The sequence below is a fragment of the Dysidea avara genome, chromosome 3 (genome assembly GCF_963678975.1).
Source record: "Dysidea avara chromosome 3, odDysAvar1.4, whole genome shotgun sequence".
In the NCBI taxonomy this organism is placed as follows: Eukaryota; Metazoa; Porifera; class Demospongiae; order Dictyoceratida; family Dysideidae; genus Dysidea; species Dysidea avara.
Window position 1 is genome coordinate 41,893,798 of NC_089274.1, and position 20,450 is coordinate 41,914,247.

General features: G+C 37.9%; 1 protein-coding gene across 1 annotated transcript in view; it reads right to left on the minus strand.

Moving 5' to 3' along the window:
* The window catches only part of LOC136251031 (uncharacterized), an 84,240-nt gene that overhangs the window by 13,869 nt on the left and 49,921 nt on the right, over nucleotides 1-20,450 (minus strand). Inside the window, exons 7-9 of the mRNA XM_066043412.1 lie at nucleotides 13,676-13,894; nucleotides 12,631-12,820; nucleotides 11,368-11,429 (exon numbers count right to left, since the gene is read on the minus strand). Coding sequence (XP_065899484.1) covers nucleotides 11,368-11,429; nucleotides 12,631-12,820; nucleotides 13,676-13,894 — 471 coding nt within the window. The remainder of the gene's footprint in view (nucleotides 1-11,367; nucleotides 11,430-12,630; nucleotides 12,821-13,675; nucleotides 13,895-20,450) is intronic.

Genomic DNA, 20,450 nt, shown 5'->3' on the forward strand with positions numbered 1-20,450 from the left:
ACTACTAACTCGGCCTTCTTCAACGACTTGACAACTTTTAGGGTTGGTTCCTCCACAAAACTTTCAATAGTGAACGCCTCCATAGTGGCTATACAACATAAATTAGAATGAAACAACTGTCAAATTCTCTTCATGAGTGCAGGAAAACTATGCAATGTAGTTGGCTGGAGCTTGGTGATAAGCAACGACGATGACAGCCAAGCCCTGTTAACAAACAAAGCGAGAAACACAGCAACACAATCTTATGTGTACACTGTAAAAACAACGGTGTTCAATTACACCCTAGATAGGGTATTATGCTACGCCCACACCTAATGACACCTTTAGGGGTGTTTCTTCACGCCCATGGGGTGTTTTTGTCAAAAATAGTGAAAACCCGCAATCAAATGTGATGCTTGGTTGTTAGATTATTAATACAAAATGGTAACCATTATAAGTAAGGTACAGTAAAGCATTAAATGTAATTGTGATCCCCCAAAAACACCTTTGCTGTAAAAAAAGGTGCATCCAAGAAACTACAAGTATCTGTAACCCCATGTAAAACAGATAAGCTGTAGAAAAACACTCCATGAAATTAATGGGTAACTGAAAGAGCTGATATCTACAGCGGCCAAGAATCAATAATGTTACTACAACTGACTATGATCACCAAAGAACACCTTGGCTGTAGAACAGGCAAATAAAAGTAGCTGGCAACCAAAACTGCTGATATCTGATGCTCGAAAAAGGCGGCCAAATTACCAGCCAATTAGAGTTACAAAGAATTAATTTAGGATGTAGCAAGGGTGAATGCATAGAACACAGTTGAATGATTAAGATTCAATGTTGCAAGTTAATAAATGTAGTTAGTTGTATCAACTTAACTTTTATTCTTGGCCGCATCAGATATCAGCTGTTTTTGTTGCCAGTTACTTTTATTTGCCTGTTTTACAGCCAAGGTGTTCTTTGGTGATCATAGTCAGTTGTAGTAACATTATTGATTCTTGACCGTTTTAGATATCAGCTCTTTCAGTTACCCATTAATTTCATGGAGTGTATTTCTACAGCTTATCTGTTTTTACATGGGGTTACAGATACTTGTAGTTTCTTGGACGCACCTTTTTTTACAGCAAAGGTATTTTTGGGGGGGATATCACTATTTTTTGTCAGTTATATAATTTACAGATCCAATGTTCAAGCTATGGGGGGTGTATGATGAATTCTGGCTTGTAGAGGTGTTGCAACCAAACGCAAATCTGCTGATAGGTGTATAACATACAATCCTGTAGTAATGGTTAATTTTTATTAGAACAAGGGCCAGTGGAAATTACTGGTCAGGCCAGTAATGGCTACAGTCAGGGTTACCAAAGATGTGTGTAAAGCACTTATTTGCAAAGCATGCTCTTCTAGGTGATCTTGGGGAATGCCCTCATCTTGAAATAGCGACTCTGAGATTGCATCTGGGATCTGGGAGTGTTTTCAGACAGAAAATGTAAATATTCAGCTATATTGTTCAATGACTGTTCTATTAGAGTATTTTATTTCCTGACTGTTCTATTGGAGTATATCAATCTTTCTGTACTTATCAATGAATAAAATATGCTATGGTCACACTGCCATAGTGGCTGTAGTGTCCTGAGGACAACTTATTAACTTGGTTTGCCACTTGTAGAGCAAGATGCTTTGCTGAGGGTTATGAAGGAGATCACAAACATCATGCTATTATTTTTATTTCACTACATACAAACACACGCTTACATCATATACAAGCACAAGACACACACAAAATGTGCAAACACTATACACGCATGTTCACACACATACACCACATAATATTATTGGTTTTACTAGATGTAAACAAGTTAATACCACATCTCTTGTGAAATGCTCTTGTAGGTGAGCTGGTAGTGCCCTTACTTGGTATTAAAAAGTTCTTGCAGAAAAGAAAATTGTGTTGTACATCCCATTAATTACACATGTCACTCCATAGTTAAGCCATGAGGATATCCAAGCAAGTGTCTTTGGTGTTGCGACCGATGTTCCAGGCAAGTCGTATGTGTGTTTAATTTAAGGTTAAGTTCAGTGCCTGCTTGTTCTTTTACAGGTCTCACTTAATCTTGTGCCATCATGCAGACATCCACGAAATTTGAATATTGTGCAAGCTGTGTGGAACGACCCCATCTCATATACACAGTCACCGGCAAACCACGAACCACTCTGTTACGCAAACTTTGTTGCACCATGGTATGTGCATAATGATTGATTAATGAAAGCCACAACACAAGCTCCATTGTGCATTAATGGAAATAAACTGACTGATTATCACGTGACCTATTTAGGGGATATCTCTTGGAAAGTCCCTGAACAGTAACACCTCAAGTGAAAAGTGAACACATGTGATGCGCGATTTATATTATTATTATTATTGATGGCAGTCCATGTCTTGAGAGGGAAGTATGAATAATAATTAAACACTAAAATACTTAAAGTACGCGTACCACATTGTAGAGCCACAAGTTCCACCCGACTGACAATGATCACGTCACCTATTTAGGGGAAATCTCTTGGAAAGTCCCTGTAACACCTCAAGTGAACACACGTGATACGCGGTTTATATTAATTGTTGATGGCAGTCCATGTCTTGAGAGGGAAATGCGAATGATAAACATTTGTCATATTGTAACTGGAGTAGTGAAGCGTACTTTAACTGATTTGAAACTAAAATACGTACACCACTTGAAGAAGTTGAATGGATATTAAGAGTCATCGAGAATACTGATGCACTCAGCTCTTCGTGGAGGTTCAGTAACGAAAAGAGGAGTGGAGGTTCAGTAACGAAAGGAGGAGTGAAGAAAGATGAGGCTAGTGTATAAAGTGCCACATCGCCTCACACTGATTAACTGTGTGTATGCGATTGGTTTTTAGACTGTCAGACGTCTGCACTGACTAGTGCACATTCTCTGAGACCAAGCTGAAAACTTCTGTGATGGTACCAACTTGAGTAGCAGCAAATACCAGTAGTATCCGGCTCATGGATGGATTGTCAACAAGGTGTACTCGTACAGACCAAACAGCTTTTAGTATTGTCACTCTAGTCACTGCCAATTTAGAAGTCCTGGAACTGTAGGTGGAAGAAGTAAGGTAATGTACATGTTGCTTAATTGTACAAAAAAATACTCATTCACACTGCATACTAGTCTAAATAACTAAATTTATGTACAGTGAAACCTGTGCACTGTACAGTAAGGTCACTGCTGGGCCAACTTGTGAATCCTCAAATGTGTTATTTGTGTAAAAAGTTACATATATTTTGGGTGTGTTGTATTTAATGCCCGCCTGTTGGTTTTTACAGGTAAACTGGTCATAGTATGCAGTAGCAGTTAGATGTCGTCATGGTACATACATAACTTGGGACCAGGAAGTCATGAATTTCAGGTAAATTTACATACAAAGGAATTGTATTATCTTGTGTGTTCCTTTTATAGCTCTCAATAGTCCATTTTCACGCAAGCTAAAGTATTCACGGTATGGTAATGAATACTAATTTATTACACATTGTGCAACATCCGGTGTCCTTTGGGAGGCCTTAAAATGTATTGAAACCTATGGGACTAAGGTCTTTACACTTCATGGGAGCCCAAACCATACCGTTTATTCTTATTATAAGAACGTACTTTTATAGCAGCCACTATACTACAACAATGACGTGAAAATTGGAATGATACACTGTGTTGTGATCAAGAAATCAGCGATCTTGTGTCAAATGGCAGTGATATCTTAAGATTTAAAGGCTACATCTTTCCTAAAGTGAGGTATTTTTACTCTTACAAGTATAGAGGATCGTTAGGCAACAAAACATGGCCACTAAACCTACTGTAACGGGTGAAATAATCTCCTAGTATTGATAGAATCACAGCGATGAAAGATCGCCTATTTCTGCGATAAAATTTTGCATAGCGTTGTTCCCAGCCTTGTAGAAACGTAGTAACAAGGTTTATCTCACTAAGTAGACTTTCTAGATGCTGAAAACAAAAGTCACTAGAGTCTTCTGCCATGCTAAAGTCGCTTCTTTCTGCTTTATAACACAGCGAATCTTCACAAACTACATACCATCGTGATGCTAGCAACCTGAAGATTACAATTTCGTTCTCATAATAAGAATAAACGGTACAGTTTAGGCTCCCGTGAAGATTTCTTACCTTACTCCCACAGGCTTCAATACATTTTAAGGGACACCGGATGTTGCACAATCACAATTATTAACCACCACATTCCTTAGCCCTTGTGTGAAAATGGGCTATTGTCAACTGTACATGGATCGACTGTATAGTGACATCAAGGGTGTAGTGAATTTCCAGGTATGTCTATGTATGTACTAAGGAACATAGTTGTTTATTATTTCTGGATCAGGGGTACTGTTATGATGGCACCCCCCATGTCGTGCTTATAAAGATATTTTCCAGTATGCAGATTGTAGGCATATTGTATTTAATGCCCACTTGTTGATTTTTGTAGGTTGATTGTGTTGTCAGATATCCAAGCAAGTGTCTTTGGTGTTGCGACTGATGTTCCAGGTTAGTTACACGTGTGTTTAATTTGTAAAGTTCAGTGCCTGCTTGTTCTTTTACAGGTCTCACTTAATCTTGTGTTGTTATGCAGACATCCAAGAAATCGTCACTGGTATTAAACTATTTTTTTAGTAATGTCTTGATGTTGATTAAAGTTGTGTTACATGTTGTAATAGCATTGTTGTATGTTTACCATAAGGCAAGAAATTTCATGGATTTCGCGGCCATCTTATATCCATGAAATTTGAATTGTGCAAGTTGTGTGGAACAACCCCGACTCATATACACAATCACTGTCAAACAACAATCCACATTCCAGCAATCCGTTACAAAACTTGAAAGCCACAACAGAAGCTCATGCACAGTCACTGGCAAACTACATTCCATCACAGTGCCATGGTATGTGCATGAAATCCACATCACAAGCTCGATGGTGCACGCTACATAGAGGTGGTAACCCTATAGGCTTGTTGCCTTTTGTATTTACTTTACCTTTGTGACTAATCTATTAGAAGAGTCTTAAAACACCTTTCCTAGTGACTTTGTTCTTCACACCTTGTTTATAAGGCATCTGGCAATTATGAACCAGCTCTTCACACCGAGCTACACACCTTGTTTATAAGACATCTGGCGAATACAGACTGTGGCGAATATAAACGCTCGCATGAGGCATGGCACTAAATAGAATCTAAAAGATTTCTGCTTAAAATGCCATCCTAGGGAACTTACGTTTCTGCACGCTTTCACAACTTGTTTATCAGACATTGGGACTTGTGTCCACATCGTGTCTTTAAAAGTTATTGTAGGGACTAGAAGAAAATACGCGTATGGGCAAACCAGAATTAGATAGTGTCAGTGCTAGATGGACCGCACAAACATGGGTATATTGACAGGTTAACGTAATGGTAGGTGTAACATAAGGTAGATAAATAAAGTGAAATATATGTAAATACGCCTATTCATATTTTAGCGAGGTCGCAAGACAATGATGATGATGACGACTCCTAAAGATTTTTTTATCACGTAATGCCATACAAATCTATTGAGAGATGTTGCATAATCCAGGACTAATATTGTGAAACCGACCCTATACGTAAATAACTCACAGTAGTGGCCGCACGTCTTTTATATGTGTGTGCATTTTGTAGTTTCTTGGCCGCGCGACTCACTACCGTGAGTCTTGATATGTATTGCACTATGATTTCATTTCAATAGTTAGGCTTCCTTTGAGGACTTTACATTAGAGATATGATCATGCTTGCACCTGTGAGACTGACCCCCAATACCCTCCTTTCACAGGTATAGAGTTTTTGTATCCAGTGTTACCAAACACCCTAGTGAGAGTTTTGTAGCACCCTAATGGGTGTAACAAAACACCCCTGAGGGAGCCCCACAAAAATGGGCGATACAACACCCCTAAAGGTATTTAGAAACACCTTTGTTTTTACAGTGTACCTCTTCGGATACCATTAAGGGTGCTCTGTGCAGTTCCACATATGGCTTCCTGTAAATTGTGTTTTCAGCTATAACTTACGAATGGATTAAACCATTCCGCTAAACTCTTTTTATTTGCAATAAGTTATCACTACTGCACATTTAGTCCAAATCCCATGTCTTAACTCACTGTAGAAGGCGAGTTATCACTTCAAACTAGAACTAGTCCCACAGTTTACACCCTAGAGACTTGATTCTTTAAAAATACATTATTGAAAACTGTACGAACAAACGTGCATTTCTATTTTTGTTCCTTGGCTTCTCAGTTATCAGATACTCTTCTTCCACTTTTGTGCTGGCACTAATCAGTCTTCTTTACCTCCACGCCATTCCTCGCCAGGAGGAGCTATCAAAAAATGACAAACGCTCTTTTAATGCATAAATACCATGGTTTCCCATCTGAAATTTTCGTGCCTATCGGGTCTAAAATGACGAACTAGTTCTAATTTTAGTATCAAGATGTAGAAAGTGAGGCGCCCGCAGCTGTTCTATGACCACAGTTGTTGTTTCTTAATTGCATAACCAGAAGATAATCAATCAATTACGGATCGCTATATTCATTATACCACGATGAAGAAGATACAACACTTACTTCGCTTTCTTCATGTATATCGCTCTTCTTTTTTCGTTTGTGGCAGGTTATTTCATCATAAAAGACATTTTCTAGTTGGGCGCGCCACGCATTAAACTAATTAGATAACTACTGTAGACCATGGGAATCCATTAATAAACCCCAGCTGTGCTAACCTAAGAAGCCATACGCGGACCTGTACAGAGCACCCTTAACCTGGTACAAAGGAATCTGAGCCTGGGGTTAAGAAAACAATATGGCGGCTTTGTTCAATCTATCGGATGCTCCACCTTCCGTATGCACAACCGCGTTCACAACTGTTCAGAATATCCCTGGTCGTAATCTGCTTGCTTCCTTGACTTAACCACCTCTGCTGTCTCTCTCCCGGGTTCTCTCGGACAAACTCCCAAGTTGTTATAGGCTCAACATCAATATAATGTCTCTACTCCAAAGCCACAATCAGTTACATAACAATATCCTAATATTTTAATGTCTAACTAGCTCTAAACCTTTCACCTTCTTCTAATAGCATGCAATCACTAAGTCATTGGAAAATAAGAATTAGTTGTAATCATGAAAAAACTTCACAACAAGAAGTAATAGGGATGGAGAAGGAGGTGGTAATGTAACCACAAATCTCTATTTTGACTTAACTGTGACTGCAAAGCCAAGGGCCTCAACTTCTGCTACAAACAATAGTCCTGTCCTTCACTGATGAATGTTAGAGATAGTATTATCTAATCCAAAACAGTCAAGCTGTAAAAAAGAGTGCGGCCCCAAAAAGGCTATGTTGAAAAAAGATGTGAAATCCAAGGTGGCAGCCAAGAAATGGCTATGATAGTAGGTTAACAGTAAAAATTTTAATAACGACAACTCAGGTAAATTTGTGTTGCCTCCTCCAAGTTTCACTAGGATTCGGCACAAAGTTCACCTAAATTGTTGTTATTAAATTTTTTTGCCATTAGCCAACCATCAAAGCCATTTCTTGGCCGCTACCTTGGATTTCACATCTTTTTTCATCATAGCCTTTTTGGGGCTGCACTCTTTTTTTTTTTACAGCTTGGCTGTTTTGGATTAGATATCACTTCTTTTTGTGTTTGTATAGGCCAGCTTTGGGGCTTTTTAAAGCTGATCTCTCTACAGGGTGACCTGTTTCTAGCTGATCTCTCTACAAGGTGACTTGTTTCTAACTGATCTATCTACAGGGTGATTTTGGTTGTAACTGAATCTTATACAGGGTAATTTGTTTGTAGCTGAACTCTCTACAGGGTGATTTGTTTGTGGCCGAACTTTCTAGGGTGGTTTGTTTGTAGCTGAACTCTCTACAGGGTGGCTTGTTTATAGTTGATCTTTCTACAGGGTGAATTATTTTTATCTGATATCACTAGGATAATTTGATTGTAGCTGAACTCTTTACAGGGTCAGATTTTTCTAGCTGAACTCTCTACAGGGTGACTTTTTTCTAGCTTAGCTCTCCACAGGGTGACTTATTTGCTTGTAGCTAAACTCTGTACAAGGTGATTTGTTTATGGCCTAACTCTCTACAGAGTGAATTGGTTTCAAGCTGATCTCCCTACAGGGTGACTTATAATGGTCTGAATTGCTAGAGCGATTTATCTGTAGCTGCATGGTGACTGTTCTATTAGAGTATCTTGGCAGGTGAATGCTCTATTAGGGTGACTGTTCTATTAGAGTATCTTGATCTTGCTTTTGCTACACGTAGTTCGCTTTCGAATTATAACTAAGTAGTTTGTAATCCGATTCTTCTGTACTACTGCAAGGACTTTCTATGATGATTATTCCAGCGACATACCGATTTTCAGCTCATTGCTCTAAGTGGTTTGCCTGATAGGCGTGAAAACTAATAGTTTTTAAATGATAAAAATATATCGCATAATTGTGACACAGATTGGGTTTGTGTCATATCTCCATGGTCGCTATCTCGATTCTTTTCAAACCACAAAAAGGCATTCCTACGATGGTTACTCCATCTACATAGCAATTTTCAGCTCATTCCTACAAAGGGTTTACCCTGTGGGAGTGACAGGCTTTCAACCTTATTTTACGTGAAAAATCGGACATAACTCCGTGAATGTTCATCGGATTCCTACCAAAGTTGGTACTGAGATCCACTTTAACGCGTCCTTTAAGTGTGTCAAATTTCAGCCAGATTAGAGCATGCGTTTGTGTTTTATGGCAGATTTAGCAAAGTGTGCGAAATGAAGAAGAAAAAAAATATGAAGAAACTAAAACGAAATTGTGGTCACCGTATCTCAGAACTTTCTGGAGCAATTTTCTTCAAATTTGGTATGCAGACTCCCCTACCCGGCTGGCACTTCTGTAGCAAAGTTGGCTCTAATCAGATAAGGGATCACAGTACTACATAGGTGTGAAAATTGTGTTTTCTTTCTTCCTGTTAATATACTCATGGTGTGGCGTGCCGGCTTCTTGGGCTGCATGTGTGTCTTGATATGTAGGTATTGTCACCACAGAAGAAGACAAACCATTAATACTCCAAACATGGATGAAAGATGATGACAAAAAAATTTTTGAAGAGTTGTTGGATGTCTTTTAGCCACTACAAGAGTTTATTCTCACAATCAGAGAAGAGTTAACTTAACCTACATGCGTACAAAAACCAGAATTGTTAGAAGATATCATTACTGGTTGCTGAGAGCAAGCGGCTTCTCATGGAAAACAAACAATTACAAGAATAACTTTACCTCCACTTACACAAGAATAACTTTACTTCCACTTCCAGTTTTCAGAGTCTTAAGAAAGTATTGCAATTAAGCATGGAAAAAAGTTAAGGAGTTGTGGAAGACAGTGTGTGACCAAACAAGAGAGTTTTGCTTAATCAAATTGGAAAAGGATAATGAGTTAGAATCTATAAAGTAGTAGTTGGAGGGTAAAAGTTAGCATATCCATCTTTTGTGCTTCTGTAATGACTTTCTTATTTTTAATGCTATGTTTGATGTTAGTCAGACTAAGACTCTTTTGCAAAGAAGCCTTTTGTTACATATGATATTTCTTTGAAGGCAGCGTATTGGTGCGTGCACTACATTTTGGGGGGAGGGATCCCTACTAAACAGATGCAGTCTTATAATTTCTGGACAAGAAATATTTTTTCAAACTATTAGAGGAGTTGCGTACATTTATATGCAACACTTTCACACCCCAGATCAAAGCATCCGCCCGGGCTACATTTTGTATGTAGCCCAGTTAGCCGGGCTACAACTGGGCAGTGAATATATAGACATTAAGGCCGAAATTGATTGTGGGGATTGATTAGTACTCACGTAACTAGTATGCATGACTTGGATTTTGCCATGACAATTAACCATTCAGACAGAGAGCATTTTGTTATCCTTGCTATCCTATGAGTTGAAAAACATTGGACTAAGATGAGAACTAGTGCTATAGCTTATTTACCAATCATTTCTGCATGTTTCCAAATACGGACCACACCGTGACAACCAAATGTTAAGGAAATTTCCACTGTAAAATCATTAGTTTTGGTTTAGATAATGTAGTAAGAATGTAAATCATTTATAAAATGTAGCAAGAATGTATATTCATTTACAATCATTGTCTGGCTTTTTGGTAATGTCCATAGCATAAGTATGGCACTCACAGTGAAAACACACACGCACACGTATATATATACCACTTTCACACCTCACTTCAAAGGGAAGAGAAGGTGTATAAGTGGTATAATAGCACTGTTATCAGTGCTCAGGAATGCATTAACGAGAAATGGAGGTAGTATATACAAGTTATATCCCTCCTAAGAGGGATATAACTTATATATACAAGTTATATCCCTCCTAAGAGAGATATAACTTGTATATACTACCTCCTATTCTCATTAATGCATTCCAAGCATTCTCAGAAATCATCTGATTTCTTTGATGAAACTGTGTGATCTCCTCTGCTTTAATATAGTGACACTTCACAGGATTGATAGTAGGTTTTAATTTGTAAAGTGAGCCAAAGCATAGATCATGGACTTGGGGAAGAAGATAGTTCATTGTTTTACTGAATGAAGAAGGTCACAGGTTAGTTTATATTGCTGTTTTGATTGTATAGTCACGTGGCGATGTCCAGACACTAGACGTAGCGCTAAATTGATTTGGCCATTAGTGTTAACAATATTACTCACTACTTTAGTTTATTCATGACTAGTAAAGTAAGTACTTTAGTGCACTTGAATCTTCTTTATATTGCTGTTTTGACACCTGGCACGATGTCACATGCATGTAGTGACTGGGCGTGGTGTTCAATTTACTAGTGCTATAAACATATTTACTACTTTAGTTTATTCATGGCTAGTATAGTAAGTACTTTATAGTGTCACTTAAGCTTCATTATTAGCTGTTCAGCTCTATTTGGGCTTCCTGTGTTTAATTGCGTACCCACAATTGAAGCGATCTACATGCTCGTGACGATACACTTACGTTCGGCCTCTCAGCAGAGCCTTGTCATTGCTCTTACGACGTTATCCACAATCGAAATTCACATGGTCCCATATAAATACACTCGCAAAGCATTCCTGCAATTTCCATGTACACTTGCAGGTGAGTCACCCAAGTGGAATATATTAGTTGTAACATGGGCACTTGTGATTTGTCTGAAATATACGCACTCGCACTCGGACTGTGCCCTTATTGCTTGTGCATATATTTCAGGCAAATCACTCGTGCCCATGTTACAACTACTACATATATACATACAAAAGTAACAAATACACCATACCGCTTAGCATTTAAATCTAGTTTTTCATGTAGTTTAGTAACAACATTGCAAAGCTTTTTCCTCTAGAAAATAGACATACATCAAAATACAAAATCTGTACAAATATATAATACATATGTGAGTCACACAAGTAAAATTCAAGTATTATTTCTTTTAAACAAATCTGAAAAAATGCAGCTTAAAATTTTGCATTATGATGTCATCATTATGACTTCACCATGCATAAAATTTATCAAAATAATATGTTGATATGACATTCACCACGGACTAAATTATGTAACTGTATTTAAAAAAAAGATTTGAAATATGGCAATAATATGTACTTTTGATTTTACTTGAACCACTCACATATGTACATGTGCATGTACGTATGGATGTACATAATGTATCTGTATGCATGTGTATATGTATGTATGTGTGTACATATATATGCAGTACATACATACATAGAGGCTATATGTTATTGGTATGGCACATGACATATGTACATATTATGTTGTTGTAATACAGATTCCACTTCTTGTATGCTGTAAAAATAGTAGCTGAAATTGTTATAACCTTTTATATATGCTTTAAAGTTAATGTACAAAAACGTAATCAAGGAACAGTTTAGGGGATAATTTTAGCACAGCACTTGTGTTACGCACACTAAGAAGATTGCATTTGATGTAAGTAGAGTGATCAGAGCATACATAGGTCTTAGCACTTTTATTATACATAAAGTGAAGGGAAACTTAATCAATATATTTCCTTATTTATAACTCCACACGTAGCCTGGTATGCTGCAGTCACTGCTCCTCTTAAGAATACTGTGACTGCTTTATTAGAGTATCTCAATCTTGACTGCTCTATTAGAGTATCTCGAGTAAGAGAGGCTCTTTCAAAGGGGGTTCCATTGAACACTTTGAACCCCTCTGGATCCGCCCCTGCCTAGCCGTCATTGAGTTACACTGACCTGAAGGCGTCAGTCAGTCAGTCAGCCAGTCCGTCCATCAGTCAGTCAGTCAGTCAGTCAGTCAGTCAGTCAGTCAGCCAGACAGACAGACAGACAGTCAGTCAGTCAGTCAGTCGGTTAGCAGAAAATTCTACTGAATAAAAGTTTGTTGTAATTTATTGGATTAAACTGTAGACACTTTTGGACTTGGTTATACTGTAGAGCAGTGCACCCAAAAAGGAATATAGGAGCAGGACAAAGATATTAATTAGTTAATTTATAGAGTTACAGTGATGGGGTTAATTTATACAACACTTATGATTACATACCGCATCTCTGGTCAGTTTTTCATTGTTTTTATGGCATATCTGAGAGACATGAATAGCAAAGTAATGTGCTGGTGCATGTGATAACACAACATCAACATCATCTTCAGAACTCAAATAAACTAGCAAACGCAATAACAATGGATCATCTTCCAAATGACATTTTACTTCTGTAAATAGTTTGCTGATCATTCTACATGAAATGATATACATATGCGTACGTCCAATATACTACACAAGCCAATTACTGCATCTACAATATGTAACATAAATGAGCAATGAATACAATCTACTCACAAAAGGATCATTTACTATTGATCACCCATGGGTATAACTTTCTATCATAAAAGTATACGTGTATGTAGCTATGCATATTGCCAATTCACTAGGCTAACATTCAATTGATTTAGCTGGTTGCATAAACGTACGTTTGTACGTAGTTAGAAATAAAGTAAAATGACTTGGTATCAAGAAATGATTAATAATTAGATACAAAAGTGTGTACATGTTATTACAACCAGAAAACAGGCATTAGAGCAAGTGTACACATACGCATAAACAGATGAAGCCACCACTCTGTGAATTTTAAAAATGAATGAAGTACATTCTGTACCTTACTAACACATATTATTTGTTTCTAATGTTACATACTACTTCAAGCATTCATTCTAACATCCTAACTTTGAAATCAAACAGTCATTCCATACAACTATATCATTATTCATATACTTTTATGGGCTATAGTGAGCTAGGTATCCTGTTTTACTTTATGAACGTACATGGCATAATTGTACTAGATGCCAAATCACTACATGCTTTTCAAAGTTTCAAACTGTTCAACTCCTTATTTCATACCTTTTATCTGAGTTAACAAATAGTAACACATATGGCATCTACAGCAATGCAAGAGTTTACAAATAAAGAATAAGGAGACTAGAATATGATAGTTTGTGGTAAAAGTTCTATAATTTGTAATTTTATACTGTGAAGACACAGCTAGTATATAGTAAAAACAGATTTACAAATATAATTTTGTTAAGTAGCCTACTTTTTGTTCTGTACATATTTTCCAAACTCGTTCAATTTATCTTGATCTAATGCACTTATCCCCCAATCAGGATTCTCTGGGTCAATATCATGTACTGCTCCATCAGATGACTGTAGCTGATGAAGAAGTGGAACAGTTGCTAGCCATTCTAAGATAGGTGTTTTGGTAATGGCCATGGACATTGAGCAAAGGCGTGCAATGCTAAGAACAACTTCTTTCCTGCAAAAAAAAGATAGATATTGAATTTATATACACATATATACATATACATACTAGTATATTTAAAAATTAGGGATCCAAGCAATAAAAAGTAGTGAAACAAGAGATAAACAATGATATTACAACATAGCTTGGTGGGAAAATCCTACACATCAGCATTGAACTAAAAATGAAGTACATAGGGATCCAAGCGATAAAAAATAGTGAAAGAAAAGATGAGTGATGGTATTAAAGGCAACAGACATGGGCACGAGCACTCATACTTAAGTACACTTAAGTGCAAGTTGGAAAGTACTTTACTTAAATACTTTCTTAATTAACCCAATGTACTTGTACTTATACTCAAGTATTTTTGCTTGTATATACTTGAGTACTTAAAGAAGTATATTTATCCCACATTCACACAATTCCCATATGTAGTTTAATATGTTGAAGTCAAAGTTCACGCATGGACACATTTAACCAATTACTACTCCACTTCAAGAACTTACCAGTACCCACATCAATGCCATAAAGTCTTCACACTAAATTCAACAATAGCCACGAGATACTGAACCAGCCTGATTAAGTAGCGTAGCTCATGTGCAAAATTTTGTTCAAGTTTGGTCAGCTTCCTACATTGAAACTTCTGATTACTGCTTAATTAACTAGCGACAGCATATAACAATAACACAATATTAATATTTGCAATAAAAGAGAGCTGCAGCGTGATGATTCAAAGTCTCCTCAGCACGCCTTAAGTTGATGACACTGAAGAAGGGAGGGTGTGGCGAATTGGAAGCTTAGTTGTCATTCTATAGCAGCTTAAAAGCAACAACAACAGGTAAAAGTGAACACATGCTTATAGTGTTTATCAGTCAGATGGGCTTTGGAAGACGTTGCAAAAAGGAAGATGTTGCTCTAGCTTTAGGACACGCTTGTAAATATGTGCCATGCATGGTGTACAGCTTATGTGTGGTAGTATTCCCTGCCACACATGGTGTTATTCCCATCCACACGTGGCAGATCCCATGTTGCTGTGTGGCAACATGCATGGCCATGTGAAGTTATAAGTGGACTGTACTGTAGCATCTTCTACGGTACAGCTTCAGGGCAACTTGATGCTCGCACACGGGTGACTTGGCCATAAAGTACAGGCAGTGATCACTCATAGGTTTCTAGTAGGGTACCCTATATGGACCAGACATATTTTGGTGGTATGAAATCCTCCATGACAAATTATGCCTCTGGTAGGCTAGCCCTTGAGTTAGTCCGTTAGGAATTAATTTTAGAAATACAGTCACACTACACACGAGCATGGAAGAAACACTTGGAAATACAAACAGTGAACTGGGAACAAGGTAAGCAAGCCACCTATATTCAGTACATGTTGATATAACTTAGAAGATGGCATATACGTAGTACTTCTATATTTAACCTATTAACAGCTGAATTCCTGGGGGAATTAAAAAAAAAGCACGACTCAAGATAAGCCTAGAGTAAACAATAAGCTTAAACCCCTTGGCAACCATATGTCACTATGTTGCTCATGAGCCAAGGAATACAGCCATATATGTACAATAGCCCATTTTCACACAAGGGTTAAGAAATGTGGTGGTCTATAATTGTGATTGCACAACATCCAGTGTCCTTTAAAATGTATTAAAGCCTATGGGAGTGAGGTAAGAAAATTTTATGAGAACCTAAATTGTACCATTTTTTTATTATTATGAGAACAAAATAGCAGTATTCAGGTTGTAAGCATCACGATGGTAAAGTAGAAAGAAGCGACTTCATCATAGCAGAAGACTCTAGTGGCTTTGTTTTCAGCATGTACGTAGAAGTATACTTAGTGAGAAAATTGTTACTATGTTTCTACAAAGCTGGGAACAACACGATGCAACATTTCACCCCAAAAAAAGGCGATCTATCATCGCTGTGATTCCATCAGGTAGAAAAATTACTCCAGATGCTCTTCCATCACCAGGTATGGTCCCATGTCACTATGTCCTCTGCAATGACCACCTCTTCTGCTAGGACCACCTCCTCTAGCAAGACCAGGTATTTTGCTACAACCAGAGATGGGGTAACGTGTTACGTAATATAATGCGTTACGTAATATATATTACAATTTGCGAGTCAAAGTAATATAACTGCAAAACGCAATAATCCAACTTAAGTTACTTTTGGAAACTATTAATTCGTTACTATAGTAACAAATGAAGTAATAATATTACAGGGTAACGAGTAGTGATAAGTAGCGATAAGTGCGATGTAGCTAATGTAGCTAACAAGTAATACTATGAGTAACAATAAGCCAGTAATGCATTACAAATGGCTTTTATACTGCTATTTACTATCCATTAAACTATTCAGTGATCCATTACCTAACCTTTTACCTATTAACCCTTAAACGCGCAAAGGCCATTATAGTGGCCCTCACGCATGGCAGTAAACAAAGCGCTGTAACTTCCGAACCATTGTCCCTATGGCTACGCAACTGCCATCATTTAATTCGTGATGTAATAGCGAATGAAATGATACGTAGGGTTTTACCCTACACTGAAACACAGGGCCAAAACTCGCCATGAAACTAACTTTTTACGAAATGAACACGTAAAACTGTTTACATACCTTTGGAAAAAGACTCGTATCTCCTTCCCAGTTCATTCTATTGTTCTGCAATAAACGCCGATCGATTCGCCATTCAATTATGCCTCAGGCCATATATGGGTCACGTGACTCAGCCAATTACAAATATGGCTGCCACCGGAAGGAATACGAAATCGCGAAAAGTCAAGACGCTGTTCTTCATCGCTTCATAACAAGTGAGCGCCTGTTGTTACAGTGGTTATTTAAACTTCCCCTGATAGCCTATTGAATAAACTTTCTGTTTATATAAGGTGTTAGGCTAATTCAGTTTAGCAAACTCTCACCACTTTCAATATAAAACCAATTTTGGTAAACACGCATTTCTCAAAACCTGCGTGCGCGTTTAAGGGTTAAAGACACTGCCCGGTCCATTAGACTGATGTGTACCACATGACTACATAGAGTATTGCTATTGATGCCCACTGTCTGTGTGAAAACATGTTGTTTGCATGCATATAATTTTTATGCTGAAGTGTTAAGCATTTCACAAGTAACTTAATATAATATTATTAAGTTACATTTTATTTTAAGTAATATGTAACTGTAATACATTTCAATGTGTAGAAAGTGCTATGTAATATGTAATATATTACTTTGAAAAGGTAACTTCCCCAACTCTGGCTACGACTATGTCCCCTACCACAACCACCTCAATGCAACGTACGCCAGGTGCTCCTACACCAGGACCAACTCTAGTGGTACCCTGCCTTCGTTGACTGCTCCTTAAGCTGTTGTAGTGGCATGTGTTGGTTGACTATGTCATGCTGGTGTGGAGTCATTGTCAGAAGAGTCACTGTTAGTAGTACATATGATTACACATTATGTGCTTGTATTCCTTTTGCAGCATTCTTCCAGTTTGGAACACCGAAGTTCTCCTAAGCAACAATGACTGATCCTAGTCACTTATATATTTTAGTAACCCACAACTTGTATATTTACTTATTTTATATGTGTTTTCTATTCGTATGCTTATATCCATTGATATCTACACATGTTTATCATCACCCATTTACAGTGATCCCTCCATTATCTGGCCATCGATTATCCGAATGTTCTGCTATACAAACTGTAGAAGTGCTAGCGGGCAACTCTGCAGCAAATTTGGTTCCAATTGGATAAGGGATCACCAAGAAGTGTGAAAATGACGTTTTCTTTCTTCCTGTCAAGTCAATATACCCATGGTGTGGCATACCGGCTTCTTGGGCTGCATGACACACTATCGTGTGTCTTGATAATAGCAGTTAATAGCAAGCACAACCATGCACACAACAATTATCAGCCTAAGGGCACATTTTGTGCATGGTGTGCTTGTTCTCTCCATCAGCGTTCAGTATATGGGATGCAATTTGGCAGTGAATATATATGCAGTTTTCTCAGGGCCCATATCAGTGATTAGTCTGGGCAATCCTGGCACTAAAAGGCTTCAGGTGGAGACCTATGCATCATCACACAAACTTACCAGCTGGAAACTGCACCTTCTTCGGCCTGCCAGGCGAGGCTTTCTCCCATCCCATACATGAGTGAAGGTACCCTAGTTATGCAACACTAAAGAAACAAGACTATCAAAGTGTTTTAACCAACACAAACTAACCTCCAGCGATTAGTAGCAACTTCCAAACATGTTGTTTATTAAGCAGGCGTAGCAACCACTCGTCTTCCAATTGAAATAGTCGCTGTCGCCCACTTTCAAACACAAATGAACAGTAGTTCGCTTGTTTAGTGGGCGTCACGCGCTAACTGTTTTGATTGGCGTTAAATAGAATCGTTGTACGTTTCTATCACCTCCACAAAAACAACTGTCCATTATACGATTGTCTCTTCATACAACATGGATTCTATTCCCGGTGAGTGCAAAGCCTTAAGCCTCGTAGTTTTCTCAAACATTATTTATTAATTATCAAATGATACAGTCGTAGCGTTTAAGTAGGGATCGTGGTGAATGTTTGTGCGCCGCCCAAAATTCCGCCTTTAAAAATCATCCTACAGACATTTTACGCAGCGAAAATCACTTTTACAGAATAGTACTAGTCCATATAATACGTAAAACAGCATTAAATACAGGGGGTGTACAACAAAACACTTACAGGTGGCCGGATATAAAATTTTTAAAAATCGCCAAAAACTCCAATTTTAGCCTCACTGCCTCACTCACTGCCTGACCACAGTCGCAAGCCTAGAGCCCAAATGAAGCAGTGCACGGTCACCATTTTACGCCACAACAGCAAACTCACCGGTGGGATGTGCCTTTGGGGTTCCGACAAGTGTACGCCCTGTGCGCCTTGTATTTCCTTTTATCTTCAATTAGGTTGGTCGTCTTCTTCAAACATCAAAACCATACTGAGACGTTAATTATCCGTATCAACACTATTCTGTGGACACGACAAAATTATTTCAGAAAGCGCTTATGCTGCTGAAAGAGTGGGGCGCTTATAATTTCAAGTGTTGCACGTAAAACATTAGTTGTCACTTCGACTTTTGCCGAAGCCTGGACTGCAATCGACGAAGACAGACTGATCCTCGACGGCTTGTTCCTCTGAACACACTGACTCGGTCACTCAGTGCCGGATGGCGAGATCAGCGAGTGATTCATGTGATTGGATAGTAGTCTCGAACCCAGATCACAACGAGACTAATTGAATAGTACTTTGTATTATACTTCATCCTGTTAGTAGAGACTAAGCTCCAGACAACTGAAAGGGCCTGTTCGTTCGAACAACTTCCGGCCGGGGTGAATAGAACGCGGACTGTCGTACTGAGAATGCAGGTCATAGATCTGAACGCCACTGCCACTACAATCAAAGCATAGGTAAGCTATGCACGCTACTACGGGCCTATATGCTTCCAATTTTAGCACAGGACGTACTTTAATAAGCTGTAACTAGCTAGCTGTGCTACAACAAAAAATTTAAAAAACTAATATTTTACAAAATTGTTAATTTAAAAATGAAGTGGGGACCTAAGCAATAAAAAGTAGTGAAACGAGAGTTGAATGATGGTATTACAGCATAGCTCGATGGGAAAGTCCCTACTTTGGCACATTAGCTGTAATTTTGCTCAATGCCAAAGTAGGGACTTTCCCATCGAGCTATGCTGTAATAATATCATTCATCTCTTGTTTCACTACTTTTTATTGCATAGATCCCTACTTCATTTTTAAATTAACAATTTTTAAAAATACTAGTTTATTTATATTATCAATGACGTAAGTTTAACTGCATTTCGTATTATCTTTAGTACTTGGTTGTATAACTATTCTTATTGTTTTTTTCTCACAAGGCTATAGCAAAATGCGAGTACTTTTGGGGATAAAAATCACATAACTTTCCTTCCTATGTCTTTCTTCACGTCCATGACCTATTTTTTAATGCATATTACAAAGATAACACCCATTCTCAAGCAATTTTGCTTCTTGTAGGTTCACTTTGCCATTCATCTTCTGACTTTAGTTTCTGCAAGGGTAACCAGCGTGTTAATTGTGTTAATAAGTATCCAATCTATTCATGTTAACACATTCATTTGGAAACCCTGTATCATTACCTATATTTAACCACAGTATATCAAGTTCATACCAGAGCAACAATGTTGTTGTGTACCACTGTGTACTTGACTTATTGTGATTACATGACTGCACAAGTATGCATGCCTATATCATAAATCTGAAGCCATATATCATTACCTATGTTTAACCACAGTATATTAAGTTCATACCAGAGCAACAATGTTATTTTATTTATTTATTTTCATTAAGGCTTTACAGCACAAGTGCTGAAGGTCTGTAGGACACCTGGTCCTACAACCTGCTCAAAAACATTAGATACAAAGACATTAGTTACATAAGGTGTGTTTGAAAAGTTGCAGGAAGGAGAAAAAAATCCATGACTGGACCTAGGTAGCCTCGAACCTGCAGCCATCAGATTTATGCTTA